The sequence below is a fragment of the Ylistrum balloti genome, unplaced genomic scaffold (genome assembly GCF_031769215.1).
Source record: "Ylistrum balloti isolate Yb309-2 unplaced genomic scaffold, AGI_CSIRO_Ybal_v1 Utg370932, whole genome shotgun sequence".
NCBI classification, from domain to species: Eukaryota; Metazoa; Mollusca; class Bivalvia; order Pectinida; family Pectinidae; genus Ylistrum; species Ylistrum balloti.
The window spans coordinates 362,516-380,871 of NW_026782527.1; the positions used below are offsets into that span (position 1 = coordinate 362,516).

The 18,356-nt window shown below is 40.1% G+C and overlaps 1 protein-coding gene across 1 annotated transcript in view; it reads left to right on the forward strand.

Annotated features, from left to right (window-relative positions):
• The window catches only part of LOC132559553 (tubby-related protein 4-like), a 90,855-nt gene extending 86,516 nt beyond the window's left edge, over positions 1 to 4,339 (forward strand). The window contains exon 7 of the mRNA XM_060224180.1: positions 4,091 to 4,339. Coding sequence (XP_060080163.1) covers positions 4,091 to 4,339 — 249 coding nt within the window. The remainder of the gene's footprint in view (positions 1 to 4,090) is intronic.
• Positions 4,340 to 18,356: the final 14,017 nt, after the last annotated feature.

Below are 18,356 nucleotides of genomic sequence, written 5' to 3' on the forward strand. Positions count from 1 at the left end.
AGAAGATTACATGAATCTAGTAAGACAGTAGCCGCCTGTCCATCTCATACCACTTTCAGGGTGAAGTGGTTCCTTGAGCTGGATATAAGGCAGACATATAAATGAGTCAGTTGTTGGCTAGCAGATGTGGTCAGGTCTGATGACAAACTGAAAATGATAAAGTGTCTTTGAAGGATCCATGTTATACAGTTAAATTGTTTACACAGGTTGTACTACACAACAGTTCAGAAACATTACAATAGATTTAGCATCCCTTGCTAAATGTGATTATCAAGGACCAGTGGGAGCGTATGATAATGACGATTGGCTAAAGTGGTGGTCTCTATCTGTGTCCTTTTTTCATTTCGTGATGATACCACATGGAAAAGTACAATATCATTATTTTATACAGTTCTCCCAAAGCTCTAGGAAAAAACGACACCTTGGTTCATGGGAGCTGTTTCAGAAGTGTGCTTTTGTGTTTATGTCACTCGTGCTGATAAATATCTGATGAAAAATTTGCTTCCAGTACGTCTAATAATGACATTTGTTGTTATTTTGCGATGAAACACCTCTCTGCAATGTAAATAATACACTTTGGCCATTATCAGAATTAAAAATAATGGATTGTTCAGTTGGTGCCTGTTTTGGTGTGTAGCGATGTCAAAAGGCCACACGATGGTCCTTCCTGGCATTTTAGTAATGGCTAATAGTACAGAGTACTTTATTCTGATGAAATGTAACACTCTGAAATTCATGATATTGTTCATCAGATTTTAGACCATATCATTTCATTTCATCGTAGTTGGAACACAGACCTTCATGCCTTTTATTAATAACAGAATAATGCATTTATATTTATCGTATTATCAAATTTGCTATTCAGCGAAAGGGGCAGACGTTTTAATTTCTTCCAAAATTAGATTGCATGCTAATTGCAGAGCAGTAAAATAAACACAACATAAAAAATACCAACATGTTAACAAAATCTTAATTCAAACATAAGTTTCATGAAACAGTATCTTAATTCAAAAACAAAATCCATGGGCAAAATATGAACAAAAGAAAAATTTACATGGAGAGTCCTGTAAATTTACATGGAGAATAAGACCAGGTGTTCCTGAAGATTAAGCATATTATGCTTCATTGATGACACCCAGCATGTAAACCTTGGTCAATCCAAGTAAGTAATGCCATGTTTCTGAAAAAGATCATGGTAAACAACAAGTAAAGCACCAGGCAAACTAACAAACATCAAGCATCCAGCTTCATTTATATCACATATAATATATTTATATAAAGCATTTATTTGTAATTCTTTTGATTATCAAGATATAAACACAGGATCTTGCATATCAAAAGCAAGCTAAAATGAAAAAGCAAATATCGTGACAAGTTTCATAAATCTTATATTAAATGGAGACAAATTTAAGAACCTTTTATTCTATGATAAATTTGTCCTTGTCAAAAAGTTATATCCTCACAATGCCGTCAGTGAATGTGTGACATTATTTCATGAGCTAAAGTGATGCTATGATAACATATAGTACACATATGTAATATGCAAAAACATGAAATAGGTATATTTACTGAATAACAAGGCAATCATGATATATATAGATATATGCTAATTGCCAGGGTTTATTATATTTAATCACACAGATGTAAGAGCTTTGTTCATAAATATTTCTTTGGTAACCTAATAATGATGTCAATCTGTTTCTCTTATCACATGACCTCTATAATAATAAGTATATCATGTAAACTATGTCCTGATGATCAACAGCCTACCTAATAAGGTCAGAATATATCAACAGTCAGCCCTAATTTAAAGTTAGTCTCAGGAATGGTTACTCATCCTTTTAGGTCATCAAACCCAAAGGACCCGAAAGGGCAATTTAGAGGGGCCCTGAAAGGTCAAGCTAACTGGAATTTGGCTAAAAAACTTGATGCAGTTTTGGAAGATGGCAGGTCGATAAAAGATCATTTTATAAATAGGAAGTGTTTTGGTCTCTTTAAAGATCTATATATCAGTGTTTAACTGTGCAGTCATACACTTCATCGACTTTCAGAGTTTGACTGGATCAGACTGAGGTGTTTACCAACAAAGTGTCAATGGAGAGGCATTTACTTAAACCCTTGGAGACTTAAAACAGCATAGCAATCTCACTTAATTGACAGTAATCAATTCAGCACACTCCCATCCCTGTATCACAGGAGCAGACGGTCGAGAAAACTGTTCACCAAGGATCAGCCTTGCATGTCATTGTTGATTACGTTTTGAAGTAAAACTATTTCCGTGGTGCCGAGGGAATAATTTCCATACATGTTTTAACTGTTTAATAAAGAAAGGAAACTTTCCTTCTCAGTTCTTTTTTCTTTTTGTTTTTTTTCTTTTATTTTTAAAAAAAATGTAAAAATTAGGTGATTAGGGTTTTGGAGGATTTTTTTTCTGGGAGTAGATAATTAAGATTTAAATCAATAGATACTCACCTGCACTACAACCATTTTTGTGTGTAATAGGGATCATGTAAAGATTTTGGTAGAGTAGGAGAAAACACAAGAGTTATACAGCAGTAAGGTTTATCTAAAGAGATGTAGTTATTGATTTGGGAACTCCAGCTCATCAATAGGTTTAAGGAGTTCATGTTGTCCTCATGGGAGCCAACAGAATATGTAAACAAAAATAAAATATCTTGTAGCTACTTATAATTTCTGTTTAATTTCTGATTTCACTACCATCAGGAAAAATATTTGTAACTGTTAATTTTCATATGAAAGAGGGATAAACATTCCCTTACCTGGTAACCCTTTACATGAGAAAAGTCAACAGACTGAATGCTGAATTTAATGAATAAATGTTTTGTCAATTTTTTTTAAAATTACAAAATAATGGTATTGTAGTGAATTTGTTGCTCTAGATAAGATTCCTTGTCAGAATAAATGATCAGACTATTAGCTTTACTTATCGCCTACAAAGCAAGGAGTGTTTTTACAGTATTACAGTCTTGGTAATGATGGAATATTATCACTGTTAAACCTACAAGTAAAACCCATACCAACATCAGCGATCTTTCTATACATTATTTTTCATCTTCAAAAGAGAAATAAGAAAAAAAATTAATAGTGTTTGTTTAAAAGGTATTTCTATAATGTATGTATCAACTCTGATACTTAAACATTCCAAACAATAACTATACAGAACAGCATGTAGTTATTAGCTACTGTAGGATGGGGAAAGTTATGTTAAAGTTTACTGTGATGGGGAAAGTTATGTTAAAGTTTACTGTGATGGGGAAAGTTATGTTAAAATTTACTGTGATGGGGAAAGTTATGTTAAAGTTTACTGTGGGTGAAAGGATCTCATAGGGAGTTATAAATAAAGCATAGCAGGCTGCCAGATTAGGGTACAAATTAAAAGCAGAATTCTGGAATAGAGGAGACAAGGCTAGTCTACATGATATTTTCAGACTTGCTACCCTAAGTCAGTACAATGATCACACACTTGCTACTCAGTGGTGTCTTTGAAGAAAGGATTTACAAAATGGCTCAAAGTGTTTGGGTTTAAACATTTGGTTTTTCAGCCTATTCTTAAAATGTCTGCCTTTCCTTTTAATCTTCCTGTTGCAAATTAATCTAGTCAACGTAAGTACACAGATGACATTTTCATCCAATTTATTTGGACTGAAAGAGTTTATACAGGGAAAAAGAAATAGGGTATTAATTTAGAAATCTTGGAAGCAAGTTTCTCCATGGAAACTGAAAAAGAATAAAAAATAGACTGATTAAAATGTGAACAATGAATACCAACAAATGTTTGCAAACACTTTATTTTCATGATGTTTGTGTAGCAAAACAGTCATGAAAGTTAATTGCTGCAAACATGTAAACTTTATAACACAATTAATCAATGACTTAAGATTCGCAAAAGTGCATGGCCATGATGTTGTTGTCGTCGTAAAATCAGGAAGAGTAAACAGCCTTTAACAAATCAGTTTACTGTGATGCTTCCCTCCTCTTTTGCCAAAATATGTTGTGCTGGAAGAAGGTCACAAGGTTATGTCAGGCTGTCTGTGACTTTTGACTGACAAATTTTATTTTCTATTTTCAGGGCAAACCATTAACAGCGTTATGTTGGGGCCATAATGACAAGCGCCTCTTTTTGGCCTCTGGTTTCAACCTGCATGTAGCATGGGTTACCAAGCAAGTGGCACCGCTTCAGTTTCTATGTCAGCGGATCATCCAGGACAACATTGCACAAGAACGAAAAGTCAGCAAGCTACCTCTGCCATCTCGTATACGACACAGTATTCAGTCTCTTTTCTCACCCACTATAAAGGTACCTGATAGCATTATATAGTCAAACCTGTCTATAAAGGCCACTTATAAAAGGAAGCAGAAAATACTGATATTACAAGGCAGGTTACCTTTATATAGAGGTTCTGTTACATACTATGAATTGTATAGCATCTGGAATCAGAACCAGTGGTCTTTAAAGACAGGTGGCCTTCATATAGAGGTTCAGTTACAAGGAATTGTATTACATTGGAATGGGTTTTTTTTTGTAGACAAGTCTTTACAGCAGGTTTGACTGTAAAAGTTAGGTAAATTGATTGCATTGCATTCTTTATATAGATCGTTGTTTGTCTTTGAAATATCCTGCTGTTTAAGGCAGTAACTATCTTTTAAGATTAAAGGGTCATATGTTACCTTATTATTGCATCTCCTTTTCACGAGAGCTATAGCAATTTTAAACTTTGAATTATTTTTATACCAATAATTACCAGGCATTTTATAGGCACTAAAAAATTTGGAATGAAACCTCTCAGGAATGGATGGCATCAGTTTTTTGTAACATAGATAACTCTAGCATAACCTTATGTGACTTTGATGGAGAGTCTGACTCATAAAATCTCATATCTCGATCTTGACAGACTGTACTAGCAGATATGAAATCCATTAAATAAATTAATTAATTAAAATGGATTAAAATAGATAATTGAACAAATAATTTTAATTCTCCATTTTACATTTAATCTTAGAATATACATGCCTCGACATGGCTCTGTGATATTGTCATGTTTTGAAAAAAAAAAAAATTTCTCTCCATTTCACAATAAAATGACTCTGTGGCATTGTCATGTCGGTAAGATGGACATTGTTAAGAGTTTTTACTAAATGATTAATAAGTATATTGTCTTGTCCATTCACCTTGTCGTGAATGCATGTTATATTTAAGTAAATGATGGTGATACTTCATATACTCCACAAATGAATGTCAGTTCTCTGACAGTAGGATGATCAATCCCATACTATAGCGTTCCAACATTGGATATGAATGCTTCTGTGGGTTGTCAGAATCCAGTCGATTCAAAGTCCTATCGTTTCAATGCTCAGACTCTGTGCACTATAAGAACTATTTGTAGTATTTCAGAAATCCTGATTAATATACCACAATCTGGATAGGACTGAGCTTTAACAAAATGACTTCATTCTGTCTGTGGTCATGCCGTGCCATTTTCTCTATAACGAAATATTCGCTATACACCGTTTAAATAAAACCTATGTACCTATATATTACCTTCAGCTTTTGGAAAATGACTTCACAAAAAATGGAACACTCATCAAAGTTGATGTTTTTATATGAGAGTTTTTTCTCCCAGAGAGCTGAATAGTTTGCTGGTTACAAAGAAGCTTACTCTTCTTTACTCCAAGGACACGGAAGTAAAAAAAATAGTGAAAAGTTGAAAGATTATTCTTCAGAAGTAATGAGATATTTTAGAAGTCTGTTTCCTTCAAGTATTTAAATTCCTTTGTTATTCTGAACATGATGGTGTACTTCCTCGTCAAATATCTTAGGGTTTTCTCAGAAAACTAATAAGCTTATAGATACTATGACAATTTCCATCAATGTCATATGATATGAGGGATAAGAACATATGTCTTGTGTCTAGTCAGTGTTCAATGATTTGATTTCATTTCAGTAATAATTACCATAACTTTAGTATGCAAATACAGTACCTACACCCATCTTTGTATCCCAACAACAAAAGATTCAAAAGAAAAACAATCCCGCCCTCCCTACGATCCATGAGCCATCACGGCAGGAACGCAGAGTGATCTCCCTTCCTCTTACCTTTATGGCTGCCGACGAGTGCGGAGGTGTCTGAGCTAAGTGCTTTTCTTACTCCTTCTCTTCGTACTGCCATTGTCGTTTGAGTATATTGTTACTCTATTAGTAGTCTATAAACCCATCTCCCAACTTATATTGTGAAATTAAGTATTGTCATTTGTTTATTTTGACCGTATTTCCGGCCGTTTTTTCCTCCACGTATTCGAGTGCGTGACTACTTGTCTCGTTGCTCGGATTTGCGTGAAGTTGGAATTTGTTTTCTTGCTGCTTTGTCGGCCGTGTTGTACGGCCGTTTTATTTATGCAGTGCAATCTTGCTGCGTACGGTAGGCTTTGTGCTCTCGTTCGTAGTTTTTTGATTGTTCGAGAACTTCGTTTCCGGCCGTGTTTTTACTCCGCGTGTTCGAGTGAGTGACTACTTGTCTCGTCACTCGGATTTTCGTGAAGTTGAAATTGTTTTCTTGCTGCTTTGTCGGCCGTTTTGTACGACCGTTTTCTTTTTTTGCAGTACAATCTTGCTGCGTACGGTAGGTTTTATGATCTCGTTCGTAGTTTTTTGATTGTTAGAAAACTTTTTATCCTTGTTTTCATTGTTACAATTTTTTATTGTTTCGATGCTGGATAAAGGTGCCGGGTTTACGTCGGGGGTCAGCGCATGGATGTTCCTATTTCTATAGATAATGGGAACCCCATGATACCTGTCCCATTTGCCGACATTACAGCCAGACCTCACTATGTGAACTTTGTTTGCACATGGAGTCTGCTGCTTAGGCTCCCATGCCTTTCCAGCTAACTTTCCGCCGGAAGAGGGATTCGTCCTCTTCTTCCGGTAAGGGAAGTAAGCTTTTTAAGACCTCCCTCCTGAAGTTCTGAACCAGAGCGTTCCTGCTGGGGGTGCTCTCGTTCCACCGAGCTCCGCCCTTCAGCAGGGGGTGGCTCCCCCTGTCCAGGTGCGTCCTGGAGTAGGGGGGGGGCAGCCCGACCCTGACTCGGCGCAGTCAAGGGTCGAATTGGCCGGTAGCTCTCGATAGGCGGCGGTGTTACCGTCGGAAAGGGACTTCCGGTCGAGGTCTCTGATTCCTTCAGGGACCTCGGCACGACAGGTGGCGTCGTTGGTGGGGGCCGCTTTGACTCCGGAACTGTGCCTTCGGGTATAGGTTCAGGGGCCACAGACTTTTTGTCAGGATTGTCTGTGGCTACGGGGATTAGTGACACTTGAGTTCACTAATCCTGGTGTCAGCGCGGGGTCTGTTTTCCCACCCTCACAGGCTTCTGGCTCTGGGACTTCCGTCCCAATCCAGATTTCCCAGTGCAGGGTTTCCCAGGGGGTTTTCCTCCAAGGGTTTGGGGCTTCAGGCCAGGAGTCCGGTTTCCGGTCTCCCTTTCCCCCGGGCTCAGGGAGTAGGGGTGCCTGCGGGCACTTATTCCTGGGTCGCCCAGGCCAACCTGCGGATGGTTTTGGGTACCAACAGTTACTCAGCAGTTACGGGCTTAGCCTGTACATGTCTGGGTTTCCACCTGGTGGGAGTGGCGGTTCATCCTGGTCCTTTGGACAGGATGTCCAGCCCCAGACTCAGGCAGGCCATCTTGGCCAGTTCTGGGGTCACTCCCGGCCCGCTGGACCGTTCCCATTCCCTCAGGGGTTTGGGTTTTTACCCCATGGGTCTTCACTCGTGGAACCCATAGGGGTTGGTCTCTCCTCTAGGAGATGTTATAGCAGTGCGGAATCCCCCCAATGTTCTGCTGCTTCGGGGGCCTTGTTGGCCGGTCCTATAAAGGTTTGCCAGACCTTAAGGACTTCCGCCTCCAGCGCGGACCCGTCGGTCTCCTGTTCCCAGGGGTCGGCTTCGGGTCTCCGACCCAAGCCTACAGCTACAGCTGTTGGTCGCGCTGCGTCCAAATGCCATAAAGAGGAGTTCCCCTCTGCGGAGATGGCTCCTCTGGCGGCCCCTGTTCCTCCCAAGGGGACTTCGGTCTCTATTGAGGAGGAGATGGACATCGAGGGTGCGGGCTCGGCAGAGGAAGACGATGTCATTCATCTTTCTCCTGGGCCAAGAGGGTTCACAAGGGGAAGATGGCCCTGAGACTGCTGAAGCTGAGGCTCAGCATGTGCTTTCTGGGATGCGGGTCCTCCGGGCCAACATCTCCCGGATTCTCAGGGCGGAGGTTTGCCCACCGCCTCAGCATCGTCGGCGCCTGAATCCACCATCCTTCTGGGTTCCCTGGTGGCTCCTCGGGCTTCCGTTCGCTCAGATCGGTCTCTGCCAGAAGGCAATATCATGTCTTCGGTTCTGGCCACGGCCCGGGCTCCGGTTTTAGAGAAGGACTCCTTCTCTACCCGTGCTCTCGGGTTTGTCGGTCTGCAGCTCAGTGTTGGTGAATTGTCGGAGGCTTCAGCTTCCGACTATGCCACACATGATGGGCAGCTGGCCTCTCAACCAGCACAGCTGGAGTTGAGACAGCTGGCTGCCTGGCCCGGCAAATCAGTGGACCAGGTGGTGCTCGATCCCAAAGAGCACCACAGGATGGAGAGAATGTTGCACCTCTCCATCCAAGTTCTGTCATACATAGACTTCCTGACAGTTTGTCTATACAGGGTATCCGATTTGCCTGAGTGTCGGTTATCCGAGACAGAACAGCCGACATACAGGACACGGCAGCCTTGCAGGTTCTCTGCTCGTCAATGCCGTGTTGGCTAGGCAGTTTTCAGTTCTGAAATTCCGCCCAGTCCAGTAACCCTACCGTTTCCGCTTGTTGAATGCCCCCTTCTAGGGCTCTACCCTGTTCAGGGGAGCTCTTCCTTGGGTTCAGAAGGATATGAAGGAGGACTCGGTCGCCTCAGCACTTCTGGTGAAGAGGTTTCAGGCTGAGAAGGCCAGTGCCTCGCAGGGGTCAGTGCCTCCTAAGAAGAAGGCGAAGTCTTCGGCTGCTCAGTTTTCTGCACAGCCCAAGTCCCAACCTCACTTCAACGGCAACAAGGGGAAGGGTAGGAAGGGTAAGAAACCTCCTGGGGGCAAGAAGAAGGGTTCCTGACTATTTCTGCTTCTTGGCCGCGAAAGGCGAAGGTTATGGCCGCGTGGACGGTGGTTCTCCTTTCCCGGGCTCATGTCCTTCTCCTGCAGGCTCAGGCTCCGGGTGGGCAGACGATTCTCTGGTCTGGCAGGGGCTCGATCTGCCCCATCCGGAACTCCCTGTGGGCGGACGTCTCTCTGCTTTCCTTTCCTAGTGGCAGGATATTACAGAGGACGCTTGGGCTTTTGTCGGTGGTCAGGGAGGGTCTAGGTATTCCCCTTCTTCAGGATTCGTCCCTCGCCTCCTGGCCGTTTTTGTTTCTTTCCTCCTCCCGGGGATTCAGAAAGGGCACGGGTGCTCCAGGAGGAAGTAGGGACCATGCTGCCAAGGCAGCGATGCCCTTGGGGCTCACAACAGCTCCTTTGGTGTTCACCAAGTTGCTGCTGGTGTTTCCTTCACTCCTGCAGAATAGACGTCCACATCTATTTCGACGACTCCCTCATGCCTCTTTTGGTGTGGGAATCGTTAGTGAAGGACACTCGTCTGGTCCTGAAACTCTTGCTCAGAGTCGGCTTCATTCCTTCCAGAGAGAAGTCAGAGGTTCCTTCATATTAGGACTTCTTCTTCCTGGGGAACCATTTTGACATGGTTCGGGGCTTAGCCCTTCCACCTCTGGAGAAGTTTGAGAAGGTCAGGGCTCTGGCTATGACTTTCATCACTTGGTCGCTTGTCCAGGTACATTGGTTCCTCAGTTTTCTGGGGTATCTCAACTCCTTGGCATATGTGGTCCCCCTAGGGAGGATTCACATCGGACCTCTCCAGATGTTCCTCCTGTCTGACTGGGTTCCGTCATCCAGGAGGCCTGGATCCCGCTTACCCAGTCGGTCAGGGAGTTCTCTTGCTGGTGGACCATTCAGGAGAACGTTTTCCACGGGGTACCTCTGACCAAGCCTATCCCCTCTATGATCCTGTTCATGGACGCGTTCATGACAGGAATGTGAGCTTACCTCGATGGGGGAGTGGTCTGGCGAATAACTCTCGGAGCACATCAGTGTACTCGAGATGAGACTGTTCATTTGGCTCTGCAGTCCTTTAGGGGTATCCTGCAGTCCAAAGTGTGGCTACCGACAACAGTTGTCGCGTATCTGGAGAGACAGGGGCCACCAGGTCTCATGTCCTGTGTGCCCTCTCCATCCACATCCATCTTCTCTGCCAGGACATGCAGTTGACCATAGCGGTCAAGCATCTTTCTGGCAGGCTGAGTGTGTTGGTGGCCACTCTCCAGGCGCCACCAGCCGGTGTTGACGGAATGGCAGCTGTGTCCCTTGATTTTCAAGGGGAATTGTCAGGCGTGGGACAGACCTATTATAGACCTGTTTGCCACTTCCCTGAACAACCAGCTGCTAACCTTCGTCTCCCCGGTCCCAGACCGTAAGGCGTGGGCTGTGGACGCCCTTTCTCTGGAATAGGAAGGGACGTATGCATATGCATTCCCTCCCTTCAACCTGGTGGGCAGGGTTCTACAGAAGTTCTGGGAGCATCACTGCTCCTTACTTCTGAGAGCCCCTCTGTGGCCGAGGCAAGCTTGGTTTCAGGAGCTCTTGTCGTTTCTGGTGGAGGAGCCCTTGGCTCTCCCCACCAGACCGAATCTCCTTCGCCAGCCTTGGCCCAGAACGACACACTCTTGACCAGAGATCCTCCACCTTCACGCGCTGAGGCTATCTCTGGAAGCCACGCCAAGGCAGGCTTTTCTCAAGAGGTGTCAGATTGCATTGAGCAATCAATCAGGGCTTCCTCTTCTGCCGTCTACCAGTCACGTTGGATGATCTTCTGTGATTGGTGTGTCGGCAAGGAAGCTTATTCATTCGAAGCCTCTGCATTTGATTGCGGAATTCCTAATCTCTCTGTTTAGGTACCGCTATCTGCCACCTGGCACTATTGCTAGCTATCGTACAGCTATTGCCAGAGTTCTTGCTTGTTATGGCAGGAAGGAGATCGGTTAGTCCTCCTCTCTTTCTGCCCTAATCAGAGGCTTTGCTATGAATAGAGTTGTTTTTAGCGAAGAATCAGGTTCCGGGGTTCTCGCACGATCCCATCAGGATCCTGTCTGTGACTAGCTCGGAGGAGCGAGATAGGTTGCTTTGTCCTTGTCGGGCTCTTAGGTTTTATCTTGATAAAACCAGGGGGGCGGGGCTCTCGATCCCGTCTGTTTTGCCCATTAAACAGGGGCAACGAGATATCTCCTCCCAGTCGGTTTCCAGGTGGGTTTGCCAGGTGATTTAGTATGCTTACGAGCATTTTGATGATCTGGCTCGGGCGAGAGTGAAAGCGCGGTCTCACGAGGTCAAGGCCCTTGCTTCATCCTGGGCCCTTCTCTCAATGAGTCCTCCTTTCAGGAGGTCATGTCTGCAGTATTCTGGCAGGGCAGGGATACCTTAACAGATTTTTATCTGTGATCCCTAGCTTCCCACTCAGAAGGCCTGTATTCATTGGACCTTTGGTGGTGGCATAGTCAGTGGCTGGGCCTCCTCGTTAGCCCCGGGCCATGTCTTTCCGTACGGCGGCATGTGGGTACACCTGCTCTTTCACAGAGAGGTCCCTTCCTTCACTTTAGCACTCTGTTCTCCCTCCCTACTACTTTGGTTGTGCTGAAGGGGCTGCCTGGCTTCTAGTCACCACTACGGTAAGACGAATTCGCATACTAAAGTTATGGTAATTATTACTGAAATGAAATTGAGGTTTTTTAATGTAAAACCAATTTTCATGATGTAATACTTACCATAACTTTATGGAGTCCCACCCTATCCTCCCCTCTTCCTTATCTGCCTGGCTGCCCCTCTGTGGGGTTTACGCCATAAAGGTTATTAGAGGAAGGGAGATCACTCTGCGTTCCTGCCGTGATGGCTCATGGATCGTAGGGAGGGCGGGATTGTTTTTCTTTTGAATCTTTTGTTGTTGGGATACAAAGATGGGTGTAGGTACTGTATTTGCATACTAAAGTTATGGTAAGTATTACATCATGAAAATTGGTTTTACATTAAAAAACCTCAAATTTCCTAGCTGCCGATCATTCTGTTATATTTCTATGATGTAAATGGTAGCTGGGGATTTTTGTATGGTGTTACCTTTTTCAAGGTCATTGTATTTGTGACAAAAAGTATAAATTATATACCTGATTCAGATCAGGGCCCCCGTATTCATGAAACCATTCTCATGCTCAAGCATATATTTTGAGCTCAAGCAATTTTTCTTTAATTCACCTAAATAATATAAAATAATACAAATGTCAAATTCAAACCTTGAACATAGCTTTGACTTGAAGTCCTTTAAAACTGTTTTTAAATCTTCGGCAGAATCAGCTTTATTTATTAATTTTTAACTTACAAAACATAAGGCTTGAGCACAAAATTCATGCTTGAGCATGAGAACGGTTTCATGAATACGGGCACTGAACTCAAAATATAATCTAATTACTATGACATCAGTTAAATCATAATTATGTGGTATAATTTTTTCATAAAGAAAAAATATTTGGTACGTGTGGAAAATATTTCAATACAGACAGAATACCATTAAAACAGATGCTATAACAAGTGTGATTCCAGTATACTAACCTGGTGAAATTTTCTGTTTCCCCAGCGAATGAAATCTTTAGGACAATATCCTTGATGCAGTTTAACTGATCCAGGAAGAAGAGGTGTTCTTTATGTTAAAATTATATGACTCTGAGGAATTGATTCAGCGTTGAAATCACTACAATGAACCTGGAGTTGAACTTTTCATCATTCTTACAACCAGGAAGTCATGTTAAGCCACAAATATCAAAGATCTTCCACAACAACAATTTGATGAGCATTTTCATTTCAAATTTCACTCAAATTTTCTGTAGCTTTGGATTCTATGGAAGTCAGTGCTACAGCTAAGCAAAAAAAACTTTCTAAACCTATTTGTATGAGAATGTTTGCCAGATCTAACAAAAGTTGATAGGATCTAGCCAAGAACAAAAATGAATGGCTGCTAGAGATTGGTGTGGTAGTGAAGATCTCATATTAGTCCTCTCTGGTATGGTTAAACTTTATTTCTTTTACAACAATTGCGAAACAATTAATTCCAACATATATCAATCAGTTATTAGTCAAGATGGCATCATGCAAGAAGTCTTACTGTGGGACAAAACCAGTGTAGAATTTTCATGTCCATTCCCAGAATAAAACCCCAAACACCTCGGTGAGAACTGAGTGTGTTACCACTGTTATACCATTGTGTTACCACTGTTACCACTGTGTTACCATTGTGTTACCACTGTGTTACTGTGTTACCACTGTGTTACCACTGTGCTACCTAACCAATGGGACAAGTGAGAGAGATAAATGTACACTGATTTAAAACTTAACAGAAGACAATATTGTAACCAGCTGGTGTGTGGTACACCAGCCATTATATTGTATACAGGTTACTAATGACTTTATAACATAATGGTAGCATCATTTATATCAACATCACACATGGTAATGGAATGGACACAATTTATTCACAAAAACCATTGATAGAAAACTATCATTATACTTATTATTTATCAACAGAACATACCCAGTCATTCATATCATAATGACTAATGACCTGGAGCAACATTGATTGATGAGTTTCTGCACAAGTCTGTTCTCTCTATATTGACATTTCTAGAACAATATTTCATAGAAATCATGTTTAAAACCCTTGTCAAACTCAATACCAGCATTACTGAAAGGGCACTTTTATTTTGATTTGAATCTTTATGACAATTCAAACATTTCATTCCTGACAAAAAGCAATGGAATTGTACCAGTGAATGACAGGATTCATTTGAATTCCAATAATTGACTTGTTTTCTTTTTCAATAAAAACAAGTTACCGTTTGAATGGCAAATGGGATTGAAACACTGGCTAGACATAGGAACACTAGCAGTGTAAAGTAACTTGAATGTTTATGACAATCACAACCATTTTACCATTTAAAAGCTAATGGAATACTGACAATGATTCAACACAGTATATTACATATGGTTCTTCTGTTTTAATCCCTTTCTTTTCCAATTACACATTCAGACATTGTCACCTCAATAAAAATGTCACACTGACAATAACATCATTAGATTCTATCTTGTTCAACGAAGAAACAAAGTCATTCTGATTTTTAACTGATACCTCTATCAGTGAAATTGGTGTATCTATCATTCTAAATGTATATTAAAATCCTGAACAAAGACATCAAACCAAATTCTATTTTGATATAAAGTTCGATAATTGACAGGATTTAATGAGTTTTCTTGTTTTCTTTGTTTAGAGGCTTAAAAATACTGACCACAGTCTACTCTTACTTCTTAAGTCACAGCTTACTTCTGAACTGTCTTCTAAATTGACCATTGCCTGCATTTAATTTCTGAACTGTCTTCTAAATTGACCATTGCCTGCATTCAATTACTGAACTGTCTTATAAATTGACCATTACCTGCATTCAATTTCTGAACTGTCTTCTAAATTGACCATTGCCTGTTCTTAATTTCTGAACTGTCTTCTAAATTGACCATTGCCTGCATTTAATTTCTGAACTGTCTTCTAAATTGACCATTGCCTGCATTTAATTTCTGAACTGTCTTCTAAATTGACCATTGCCTGCATTTAATTTCTGAACTGTCTTCTAAATTGACCATTGCCTGCATTTAATTTCTGAACTGTCTTCTAAATTGACCATTGCCTGCATTTAATTTCTGAACTGTCTTCTAAATTGACCATTGCCTGCATTTAATTTCTGAACTGTCTTCTAAATTGACCATTGCCTGCATTTAATTTCTGAACTGTCTTCTAAATTGACCATTGCCTGCATTTAATTTCTGAACTGTCTTCTAAATTGACCATTGCCTGCATTTAATTTCTGAACTGTCTTCTAAATTGACCATTGCCTGCATTTAATTTCTGAACTGTCTTCTAAATTGACCATTGCCTGCATTTAATTTCTGAACTGTCTTCTAAATTGACCATTGCCTGCATTTAATTTCTGAACTGTCTTCTAAATTGACCATTGCCTGCATTTAATTTCTGAACTGTCTTCTAAATTGACCATTGCCTGCATTTAATTTCTGAAATGTCTTCTAAATTGACCATTGCCTGCATTTAATTTCTGAACTGTCTTCTAAATTGACCATTGCCTGCATTTAATTTCTGAACTGTCTTCTAAATTGACCATTGCCTGCATTTAATTTCTGAACTGTCTTCTAAATTGACCATTGCCTGCATTTAATTTCTGAACTGTCTTCTAAATTGACCATTGCCTGCATTTAATTTCTGAACTGTCTTCTAAATTGACCATTGCCTGCATTTAATTTCTGAACTGTCTTCTAAATTGACCATTGCCTGCATTTAATTTCTGCATTTAAAATGTCTTCTAAATTGAATTGCCTGCATTTAATTTCTGAAATGTCTTCTAAATTGACCATTGCCTGCATTTAATTTCTGAACTGTCTTCTAAATTGACCATTGCCTGCATTTAATTTCTGAACTGTCTTCTAAATTGACCATTGCCTGCATTTAATTTCTGAACTGTCTTCTAAATTGACCATTGCCTGCATTTAATTTCTGAACTGTCTTCTAAATTGACCATTGCCTGCATTTAATTTCTGAACTGTCTTCTAAATTGACCATTGCCTGCATTTAATTTCTGAACTGTCTTCTAAATTGACCATTGCCTGCATTTAATTTCTGAACTGTCTTCTAAATTGACCATTGCCTGCATTTAATTTCTGCAAAGACTGTCTTAATTTCTAAATTGACCATTGCCTGCATTTAATTTCTGAACTGTCTTCTAAATTGACCATTGCCTGCATTTAATTTCTGAACTGTCTTCTAAATTGACCATTGCCTGCATTTAATTTCTGAACTGTCTTCTAAATTGACCATTGCCTGCATTTAATTTCTGAACTGTCTTTCAAAGACCAATTGACCATTGCCTGCATTTAATTTCTGAACTGTCTTCTAAATTGACCATTGCCTGCATTTAATTTCTGAACTGTCTTCTAAATTGACCATTGCCTGCATTTAATTTCTGAACTGTCTTCTAAATTGACCATTGCCTGCATTTAATTTCTGAACTGTCTTCTAAATTGACCATTGCCTGCATTTAATTTCTGAACTGTCTTCTAAATTGACCATTGCCTGCATTTAATTTCTGAACTGTCTTCTAAATTGACCATTGCCTGCATTTAATTTCTGAACTGTCTTCTAAATTGACCATTGCCTGCATTTAATTTCATTTAATTTCTGCATTTAAACTGTCTTCTAAATTGACCATTGCCTGCATTTAATTTCTGAAATGTCTTCTAAATTGACCATTGCCTGCATTTAATTTCTGAAATGTCTTATGCAAAGACCATAGCCTAATCTTAATTTCTGAAATGTCTTCTAAATTGACCATTGCCTGCATTTAATTTCTGAACTGTCTTCTAAATTGACCATTGCCTGCATTTAATTTCTGAAATGTCTTATGCAAAGACCATAGCCTAATCTTAATTTCTGAACTGTCTTCCACAATTATCATAGTGTATTCTTACAGAGACTGGAGATGTGAGAGAGATGATAATATTTTCAAGATTTGAGAATTAATTGAATCTGTGTTTTATGATTGGAACGTCAGCTGCTAAACCATTAAAATCAAATATTTACATTGAGATAACTTACAGAAAAAAAATCTACAGCTGGAAAAAGTCCGGGACACATTTACTTCTCAGCATTAACAGTAGCACCATTGTCTAACTGTGGGTTGTCTATAGCAAGACTTATATATCACAAGGAGAATTCAAGACTTACCCTCTTCTTTGAAATTATCCTCAGTAATGTAATGCCATCAACCCTGGAATAGAAAAAGAAAAGTAATTACATGTACAAAACTAACAATCAAATGAAACAAAATCAACAACCAATCAGGGACAAGTTTACAAAAATAAAACCCCAGCAATTGTTCAATGACTTGTCACTGTTATTACTAGACTGATCTGTTATAAAAGTTTACAGATATGGAACAATACCATAAACTAAACCAAAAATATTTCTGTCTAGTTTCCAAACCCTCTCTTAACCTTGAACAAAAAATCTATTGTACAAAATCCTGTCACAAAAAGAGTTCAACACTCTGCAAAACCCTTCAAATCTAAGGAATTTTGTTAGCTCTTGGTTGAGTTTGAAATTCTGGAAGACCATATAATGTTTTGTCAGAAATCAAATTAAAAGTAAACATGTATTGAATTATTGCCTTATAATAAAGCCTTTAAAAAACACTTTAACAAATTGCTAATAATTTCTGCAGGCCATTCACAGATATTCCACCTCATCCGGTGACAATTTTTAATGACATCTTAAGAAATATTGGTTGCATGCACAGGAAGAAGCAAAGAGCCCAAGACGAGGGACACTTCCTGAACGAGAAGCAAATCTCTATGCTGCCTTTAAGAAAACAACTATTTTTATTTTCTTGAACATTACATTGAACGCTCCGTCTGCGAAGCATCCGTCTAGTAACTATTCTATATATGGTGCAAGTTCCGTTACATTTCAAGAATTCTCAACATGCTATTTGGAAGTTGGTTCGACTAGACGGGGGGTGCTTTAAGCAACATATTTATTTGGAAATGCTGTCATGTACGACTAGAGCAAGAGCCGTCACCTAGACAGTAGGAAATCAATGTCAGCTGCTGAAGCCACGGAGTTAGTAAACATTGCATTAACTTCCACGTACATTAAAATTACTTTGCGACTCGAGATAAGCATTTTCTTAGAATTCTTCTTCTTGGCTCGATGTAATATCATATGGACAAGTTGACAAGCTACAAAGTAAGCTCCTTACAACATTGAAAATAACAAGCCTCTTATTATAAAGGGGGAAAAAGTATGAATTAGACATATAAATGTTAAGGTCTTTTTATCATGGTAGCCATCATAATTGGACGAACTCAGCTAATTAGTTTCACTGGAAATGTCTTCAGGCCTACTAGAGATAACCGTATAACCAGGCCTACAAGACAATTATAATAAGGTGCTCAAAGATGTCTCTTCCTATCTGATGACTACAATAAAGTCCAGCATCTAGTGTTTAGCAAAACGCAACTCTTTTTACCATCATCGTCTTAAGTGGTTTGTGATCTATTTTATTTTCTTTAAATGAATTAAGTCAGCAAGTGAAGTGTTTCAAGAATTTGGATGATTCT